The sequence below is a fragment of the Betta splendens genome, chromosome 14, assembly GCF_900634795.4.
Source record: "Betta splendens chromosome 14, fBetSpl5.4, whole genome shotgun sequence".
NCBI classification, from domain to species: domain Eukaryota; kingdom Metazoa; phylum Chordata; class Actinopteri; order Anabantiformes; family Osphronemidae; genus Betta; species Betta splendens.
Genome location: NC_040894.2, coordinates 7,796,872 through 7,806,543, shown reverse-complemented (window position 1 = coordinate 7,806,543; position 9,672 = coordinate 7,796,872). Strand labels below are relative to the sequence as shown.

The 9,672-nt window shown below is 45.5% G+C and overlaps 2 protein-coding genes across 2 annotated transcripts; one reads left to right on the top strand and one right to left on the bottom strand.

Moving 5' to 3' along the window:
• Nucleotides 1–796: 796 nt before the first annotated feature.
• Nucleotides 797–2,730, bottom strand: LOC114870029 (leucine-rich repeat neuronal protein 4). Its single transcript, XM_029174632.3, has 2 exons — nucleotides 2,611–2,730; nucleotides 797–1,951 (listed from the first exon to the last, which is right to left on the bottom strand). Exon 2 carries the CDS (start codon nucleotides 1,940–1,942, stop codon nucleotides 1,265–1,267), a length of 678 nt encoding a protein of 225 aa, XP_029030465.1. The 5' UTR covers nucleotides 1,943–1,951; nucleotides 2,611–2,730; the 3' UTR covers nucleotides 797–1,264.
• Nucleotides 2,731–5,479: 2,749 nt separating this feature from the next.
• On the top strand, nucleotides 5,480–9,459 carry si:ch1073-224n8.1 (zinc finger protein 70). Its single transcript, XM_029174219.3, has 2 exons — nucleotides 5,480–6,659; nucleotides 6,751–9,459. Exons 1-2 carry the CDS (start codon nucleotides 5,948–5,950, stop codon nucleotides 7,707–7,709), a joined length of 1,671 nt encoding a protein of 556 aa, XP_029030052.1. The 5' UTR covers nucleotides 5,480–5,947; the 3' UTR covers nucleotides 7,710–9,459.
• The last annotated feature ends 213 nt before the right edge of the window (nucleotides 9,460–9,672 follow it).

The window sequence follows — 9,672 nt, the reverse complement described above, 5'->3', positions numbered from 1 at the left end:
TGGCATCACAGACCTGGAGCTGACCTCGCACCAATACCAGCCTTGCACCCGACTCAGCAGGACTGAAAATGATTCCTGCCATCAGCCTCTCTCATAACACGTACAGTCCAGTTCAATTCACCAGTAAACATCTAGGATTTTATTAACGTTATTGACGTCATTCAGAAAGGAAACCTACTGACTATGAAATAGGATGCTGTCAGCGGGCAGCGACCAGAACAATCGTCCTGTGTCACTGCTTGTGCCTTTAATTGAACATATTCTGCACTTTCTGGACTCGTTTGTGTGTTTCTGTGGCCTCTTGTCCCAAACTACCTCCTCGTTTGGCTCATGCTGACTTCATATCGTAAAGACAGCTGGAATAAACAGGCCGACTCCAAATTATAGATGTTAGATGAGTGCTAAACAGCTGTGTGTGTGCGTGTGCGTGTGCGTGTGTGTTGTAAGTTTTGGAAGAAGAAAGACGCCCAGAAGCAGCGGAACGGCTCTGTGGCACCAACCAGAGCAAAAAGAGATTAACACATGACTGCGAGACATGCAGATGGAGGCTCGGGCGTGAGATAAACTGGGAGGATTTGAATATGGCACTTTCTTCTCGTCCTCATCGTGACAACAAGGAAAGACGCGAGGAGCCTGGAAGCAGCGTGTCAGCGGCCCAGTGCTGGAGAACTGGGAGTCTCAGCTGGCACGGGACGAGCCGCACCAAATCCATATCCTCTGGAAGACCGCGCTGTGACAGCTGGAAAAATGTACAATGACACAACTTCCGACAAAAGGACAGATGGAAACACGCGACTCAGGAAAAGTTTCACTTTTAATTAAACGGCGGGAGCCATTAACAGACATTTATTGTCCAATAGAACCAGTTCCAGCAGCTCAGTTCTATGTGCTCTAAACTTTAGTGTGCTTCTCCAAACTTATTTGGATTCGTTTAAAACAATCATCATGTATTTCAAGTTCATAAATACAGCATACATTCACATAATCTGTTATGAAACACTGGACATAATGAGCCTCTCACAGAGAGTTTCAGGGAACTTAGTTCCAACAAACTATATTGGATAAATATGTTTTAGTGTGGCGTCTGTTCCTATTAAATAATTATTCTAACATTAGAAAGTTATTCTGACGTGGGGGAAACTCAGTGACATTTCCAGTCAGATATATCTCTCCGTCTTCCTGCAGAACCACAGCTGGAGTTGGGAGCGTCCCCGGACTCGGCCTTATCTCTCAGAGCGTCCAGTCTGTTCTTTGTTCACGGCGTCTAATGAGTGTCACGCACAGAGATGCTGGCCTCCTGTTTCCGCTGTCTCCTGTGCCAGAGCAGGACCCCCAGCAGAACCAGGACCAGGAGGACCAGAGCGCCGCCGATGAGTCCTGCTTTCAGAGGCAGGCTGTTGTCTGTGGGGTGGTACATCCTACAAGCCTCTTGGCCCCTTCCATTGTCATTCAATGCAGCTACACAAACTTCTGTTATGTGATCTATGTGACCCAGTGCTCCGCTCCTCTGGTCCTCCCTGAACATCTGCGTCTCCTTCCCTCCTACTGTTACAGAATAAGATGTAACATATGAATAAGGGGCACACCACTGGATTATAACCTCCGACCCATTCCAGGATACAGATTTCATCCATGGAGCCTCTGGAGGGACATTGTGTAACGTTAACCCTGGACATGAGCAGCCAGTGGAGGCCGATAGGTCAAAACAAGAGGTCTGATTCTCCAGACAGGGGTTGTAGTTGCAGCGCTGAGGTTTCCCTCCGCGCGTCGGCCCTTTCGCAGGCGTGGTCGTCGTGGTGATTTCGTCAAGTTGATCATAGTCGTCAGTCGGGTTCGCTTCCGCAGGCTCTGGCGACGACACAGGCAAGGGAGCGTAACCCTTGAAGGAGACCAGGCCGGTCATCACCAGGGGGAGGAGGAGGTCTCTGATGAGAATCGTCATGATGGCTGCCTGGAGATTGTAAAGAATTCCGTCAGTATGTTGGAAAAATCTGTTTTCGGTGCAGGAATAAAAAGTTTCAGTCCGCTGGGTTTACAGCTACGAGCAGAGCCGCTGTCTTTTGAATAGCAAAAAAGAGCCTGAAAGGGATGATGTAGTTATTTGTCCCCTGATGCGTGCACTGCATGAAACAAATGGCTTAAACGTGAACCAGCGTTGAAGCTGGGAAATAAAAAATCTCCCTGTTTCAACTTCTGAGAGGAAGAAGGTAACCAACATGTGGATGCGTCGTTAGCTTGTGGCTAATTTATGGTCCGTGTAAACATCCACTCAGAGTAGTCCTCATTTGTGAGGATTTGGAGGTACTTCACTCAAATGCAGCATTCCAGGCAGTGTTGCACAACAGGTCCAAAAGCCTACACACACACAAAACCAGAGCACAGCCCCGGATCCAGTTACAGGACTACATGTTCCAGCATACCTGGAATGATCTCTGTGGTGAACACGCATGGAGCACTAACAAAGAGGTCCATTCAGGATCTCTCCCTGTCTCTAAGTCAGGTCCGAGGGAAGCACCGACTCAGTGCTGATCCGCCTTGAGCTCTTTGTCTCTGCCATAACTCAGCTGCTGTCAAGCGTGAAAAAGGACACAACAAAATATAACAACTCACCTCTAAAAGTTTGTACTCCTCCAAAATAAGAGCGAGCGCCTTCTCCTTGTCTTCCTTCCACTTGCTCTGCGCCCCTTTATATGTTTGCCGTCTCCCCAACAATGACCTCCTTCTTTTTGCCCCCCCCCCCCCCCCCCCCCCCCCACACACACACACACACTCCCAGCCCTTCCACACCAGCTCCACCTTCCTCTCTGCTAAATGGCTTTGCAATGTGGCTGAATCACTGAATGCGGGCTCAAACTGCTTCCCGTAACATCCCTGCCCCATTTATAATGAAGTGAACAACGAATTCTTGTTGCAACGGTTAATCACAGCCTGTGTCCCTTGTTAATGAGCTAATGTTGATGATAAATACTCTGTGTCACAGCTTTGATTCATTTTGAAACTGCCATCCTTAGCGTACGTGGAGGAATCCACGCAGACCATCAGATCATCTTAGCCGTTAACCCTTCACCTAAAATCTCTGATCACTGCTGTAAAACCAAAGGGACTGAAAGTGTTCTGCAGCTGTTCCGCTGGCAGGCAGAAACATACTGGTGTGAAACTGAAGCCGTTGCTTTACTTGAAGTCATCACAATATGTGGCACCACTTTTATTTTCAAAAAAGAATAAAACTGGACATGATACTTTGTTCATGTGACACTTTATGGTACGTGACAAATATTTCCCTTCATAAATTGTATAAATTATACAATAATACGTTTATATGTTTATTAATCCAGGCTTAACTGTGTTAAATATTTGCCTTATTTTATAGTAATTCATGTTTACAGTGAAGTAAAATAAATGTTTAGCTAAGAGTGTTCGGGAATCAGCAATAAACTAAGGCACCAGCGCTTTTAGGCTCTAATAGGAAATGTGACGCTGGAACAAATAATACGAAGCAGTAAAAGCTGCTTAGTATGAAATATTTACTGGAAATGACACCAACATAAGCAGCTGCTAGGAGTTAGAGGGTTTTGTTATGCAAGCCTGAGGCGCACGGAACCCTCTTTGCCGTCATTTCATCCCCGACCACTGTGGCTCTCTGGAAAGGGTGTGCTTTCCTCATCAGAAACGACTCCATAAGGAATAAATTACTTTTATATATGAAATGGAAGTGGCCAAGATTCTACAAGGCCCTGTTCTAGTAGAACCAGACGATGTGCAGAGCCGTGTTTGACTCATAACCAACATGCTGAAAGTTTCGTAAATTTCCATATAATTCTTCCTACTTTTTCTACAAATTATAGTAAAAAAAAAATTAATGATATCAAATGAAAAGGAGGATGTTAGGAAGAGTAGTGAGATATGGTGGGGGACATTTTTAATAGCAGGTAATAAAGTCTGCAGCCAGTTGGACTAAACACAGCGTAACATAATTCTGTGGGAAATAAAATGATTAAAAAATAGCCATCATGAGCAGTTATGTTCATGTTTATGTGGAATCAGTGCCCTAACAGCTCATACTACCTGACCTCTGCGTCACTAACAAGCAAAGCAGTCTACACTGCCTCCTACAGGCGGCAGAAGATAAAAAGAAGATCAAATAGAAAAGTGGTTTTGGGTGTATTAAACAAAGAGCCGGGCTGCGTCTGTCACTCTTCAGCTATGCAGCTGGGTGTGGTGTGTGTCATTTACTTTTTATGATGGACTGCACTATGTGTAAACCATCTAAAACCACACAGTCCTTCATTTAAAGCTCAGTGTGCAGTGAAGTCTTGTTAGATTGTGTGTAGTAGCATGGTTCTGTGTTTTCAGCTTGTTTCTCTGTTCGTACAATAATACAATACTTTAAAAAGCTGGGCAAATTTTGAGATTTGCATTAAAAAGAGCAAATGTCAGCACTTCTCATTAAATGGCTGCTTCGCTATTGCAAATATTAGGCTATTTTTCCCTAAATTGTGACTTGTAGGCTGACAATAGGCCAAACATACCTCTCATCACCTCCTATTAACTGTAACAGTAAGGAATAAAATGTAACAGCCAATAATGGTCATCCTATTTAGTTTATTTGCACTGTATTTAATCCTAATAATATATTAATTGATTTACTTTTATTATTTATTTAATCACACACACTCACACACACAAACACACACATCTTTGTCAAGATGTCCTCACTTTGGTAGGAAAATCTCTCTCTCTCTCTCTTTCTCTCTCTCTCTCTCTCTCTCTCTCACACCTCACACACACACACACACACACACACACACACACACACACACACACACACACACACACACACACACACACACACACACACACACACACACAATCGTCTCCTCTATGGCCCAGTGTTTTTTTTTTTGTATTTCTCACTATAATGATAATGTAATTTTTTTGCCTAGTTGAGTTTTAGCCCAATCTAAATATCCTGCCTGTCTGAAATTTTTGTGACTGACTTTTCTGTGCATTATCATAACTGCATGAACCCACCAAGACACATTACTTTTATATGGAGACCTACATTAATTAATCTTATGTCATCTATGTGCACTATCGTGTCTGCTGAAATAAAAACGCTGGATCATTTGAATGGCTCTTTAGTAAAAATGTCGGAATCTAAATCTCACTAGATAACTCCCTTTTGATCGGACACTGAGAACCAGCCACTCAACAGAGGTAGACATATTGCTGTAGGATTTGTTCGTTGCTATTAATGCATCACTGGCAATATAAAATATTTCTTTACTACCAAAACCAAAAAAATACTTATCTTCAACTGCCTTTCCTGAGGTTAAGGGAGTATTTAGGAATACGCACCAATAACTTGATACGGTTAAGGTCGACAGGGTTGAAGGGTTAACATATTGTACTGTAACGAAACGAAGTTGCCTTTGAGTGGCTATTCAGGGCAAAACAAGCACATCAAGCAGTAGTATGATGACGTCATTTCTGTGCGACAGGCCTCCGAGCACCACAGTACCAGTGCAGTTTTGCAGGCAGAAGCTGGAAATGGGTGAGTCGCTGTTGAGGGCCACGGTGTCATCAGAGTCTTGGAACAGTAGTTCTCGGACTTGACTGGCGCGTTTAAATACCATCTGCGCATTTCGTCTGCAGACTCACACCGTTTGCAACAGTCCGCGTTTGCCTGAGTCCCGAGCTGCTCGCTGGAAAGCTAGCAGGCTAATGTTAGCGCGCAGAGCCAGGCCCACCTCAGAGTTGACGTTATATTCTTTTTGTCTGTTAAACAGATAGCGAGGCAGATGTAACTGACAAAACTTCACTTATTAGACTTTACTTTTCTCTCTAAAACCCTCATCACTGGTCCATTCGGACTGCTATTGTAGCGCACTGCTCGTTCCTGCAGCTTGCAAACGCAAAGTTAGCTAACTGGCTTAAAGCTACAATTATGACTTCGAGGAGGGCAGGCTATGCTGGCAGCATGGATTCCTCAAATAGCGGCGGCAGCGCAGCCCACAGCGCGAACCGTAAACAAACTATAATCAACATACCCGAACGGACCGGGACCGAGTCGTGCTACGATCGCAAAGCGGACAAGGGAGGCTACGGAGCTTCGCAGGGCAGCATGACTGTAACGTCGCTGAAATCACGCCTGGCTCCGACTATTCAAACGGCCATGTCCGCAGCAGTGGACACGCTGTTGGGCGAAGTGGTGCTGGTTCTTAACGAGACTCAACAGGAGTTGCTGCACAAGGAGCAGGAGAATGAAAGGCTCAAAGTGCGGCTGGAAGTGTCCGAGAGGGAGCTGAAGACTTTGCAGGAGTGTCTGTGCAGCGCTCAGAAGCTCATAGATCAGCTCCAGATCTCATACACAGGCCCTCAGACGGTCAGTCCGTCCGTTTTTGCCCCATCACTGTCTTCCATGGCGTCAATGACTTCAGGGTTGGACCGGGACCACCAGAATCCTCGAAATGTGAATGGAGCCGGCGTCGACCTGGGACTAGCTGGCTCCGTGGACGAATCCCTTCATGGGTTTGAGCCGAGAGATGACTACAAAATGTGCCAGCTATCAATCCAGCCAGATGGCTCTGTCACCAACCACGCTCTGGACTCGTTTGCATCCAACACGTCTCACATGTGCTCTGAATCCAGCAGACCAGGTAAATCTTCCTTTTCTGGGCATTTCGCATTGACTTACTGTTGTCATGGACATATTGGTTAACATCTCTGTACGTTGTGGGTTGTTTTTAGATGAGCGCCAGCCTCAGGGGCCAGGGGGGCCGCCCAGGTTTGAGATCAAAGAAGAGCAGGGAGTAGCTTCGAGCTCAGGTCAGCCCAACAGGAAGGAGCCTGGTTTGCGTAACGACAGCAGAGTTGGAGATGGAGACCGTTCGTCCCATAACGTTGGCGACCTTAGTTACGTCCAGGTCGGAGAAGGAGGTTCCCAGCGTTCGTTTACTCACGCCCTGCGACACCAAAGACCCGTGCGAGAATGCAGTGATGCCTTGCAGCAGGGTGGACTAGATGGGCAGAAACTGATGGGCAGGACTGGGCGAGGAGACAGTGTTTCCCCGGGCAGAGCAGACGACTCAGCGGGACCCTCCGCTTCCGACATACCTGGGGAGCCCTCCGGAGATCGGCCTCACCACTGCCTGGAGTGCGGAAAGACTTTCCGCCTGATCTCCAGCCTGAAGAAGCACATCCGCATCCACACGGGGGAAAAGCCCTACCCCTGTGCGGTCTGTGGCCGCCGTTTCCGGGAGTCGGGAGCCCTCAAAACCCACCTTCGCATACACACGGGCGAGAAGCCGTATTCCTGTTCCGAGTGTGGAAACTGTTTTCGCCACTTGGACGGGCTGCGCAAACACAGGCGCACGCACACCGGAGAGAAACCCTACGTGTGCGCCATCTGTGGGAAGCGCCTGAGCCGCCTGCAGCACCTCAAGCACCACCAGCTCATCCACACCGGAGAGCGGCCCTGCTGCTGCCCCTTCTGCAACCGCAGCTTCAAGGAGCCGGCGGCGCTGAGGAAGCACATCCGCACACACCGGGAGGAGGGCGGCCACATGGGAATTGTCGCCAGCGACGACACAGACCCAGATGCCATGGACGACATGAACAACCTCCATCCCGCTGCTCCATCCCCTCAGATGAGGTTTGGGGAGTGGGGCGCGGAGGAGGATGACAGCTCAGTTGTGGACTGTGTTTAGATGAACATCAACAGCAGCTGTCTTCACATCCTGGACAGGTGTGTGTATTGTACCATGACGGAGAAGCTTGACTCTGCTGCGTGCTGGTAGTAAAATAACGGCTACACGTAAGCCTAGCCTAGTTTAATTTACGTTTGACACATTCATGTTTTACAGTGTTACATGTAAAAATAAATTTCCAAACATCCACTGTACATTCTTCACGGGACATTCATCAAACAGCAGCAGGTTGTTCTGCTCAGAGGGAGGTGCTGCTCGACGTTACTCAAACACTATTTTGGTGCTTCAAGCACTTGGTCAACCACCAAATGAGTCACTGCTGCTGCTGTTTAACATCGTTCCCACCTGGATTTAACCGCTACCATTCCAGATATAGGTAGAGAAAAGATGCATAGTGCTGGTTCATGCTTCGCGTGTAGGCAAACCACCAGCTGGGCACGTTAGAGTGAATGCAACCTCATGTCCACATACAGAGTGTTTTGGTTACAGTCTTTATATGTTGACAAATGACCATGTGGGAGAAAATATTCTTGGTTTTACACAGTATGAATTAATGTAGACTAAGTTTATGCTTTGTGTCTTATCGTGACTAAGACCTTGTGCTCTGCTTGAATAAAAAAACATTTGAATCGTATGTACTGCATCATTTACTGTTGGGATATTCTTTTCTTCACTCTGTAACTGGTACATTGGATCCGGTCCTGTTTTAAAGACACAAACCTTTTCTTGCACCTGGCAGCAGTTTTTCCTAACAAAGTCATTTCTAAGCTGAAAATCTGAATTCACCCTGCTGTTTGTCTTCATGAAGCATGAACCAGTTAGATATTTTAGTGGATGGGACCTTATTTTAAAGCCACATGTTGCACTGTCATGCAGTTACATAACCCTAAAGGGTTTGAGGAGTATGGATGTTTTTTTCTGCGCCTAAACAAACTGGCTTAGTGTATATACAGAGGCTGTGGGTGTCAGTCAGCATGTATCCACAAAAGCAGCTTGATCAGCTCTGTCATGGACCAACACTTAGGATTCCTTTACGTTTTTAGTTTTTGCCTCTTTTTATCTGCTACTATACGTCTAAGGAACTATTTCATGTTCTGACATTTGTGTGTGTGTGCGTGTGTGTGTGTGTACATGCTGGCCTGTTGGCTGTAAATTAGTGTAATTACTTTTTTTGGTTTATTAAGGGTTAACATTGTAGAAAACTGTGAGACAATAAGATCTCTTTGTTAAGAAACACACTTTTAAAACATTATGCTAAAACACACAATGTGTATATATGTATGTGTGTGTGTATATATATTTATATATATAAAATATTGAGTTTCTTCCTGATGTTCTTCCTGATTCTCTGATGTATGATGATGCATCGGTGTAACAGCTTTTCTCTCTGGCATCATTTACCTTGTATACTGCTTCCATTGAAGATCTCTGCGTACATTTACAGCTGTTAGTCACTTTCAAAGCCACTCGACAGATTAGACATGTCATTGTACGCAGGAACAGGATTCAATTGGCTAGGGTGTTTTTTTTTAGCCCAGATAATCATATTTATTGTTTTTGTATTAAATACTGGGAGGCCTTTGCATGTAGGTTTAAACTGAAATGACATTATTCTGTAAAATGTCAGTGTTAAATGTGAAAATATTGCCTTTTTTATGCTTCTGTGTTCAACCTATACTCCTTCACATCACATTCATCTTGTTACCTACTGTAAATGTTACTATATTAAAGGGCCTTGTTTATACATGTACTTTTCTGTGATTGTTTTTTTAGACAAACACCCAGATGGTCGACATAAAACCTGTAGTCAGAGCGGATGGAAATAATCTATTAACTGTCCTTGCGTGTTGAACTCCACTGACCCTGGACCAGCGCTTCCACACTGACTGAAATGTTGCCAGGCAGATAGTGTATGTGCTGTGGACACGCCCGAAGACAGATCCCAAAATTACACCTTGATGTT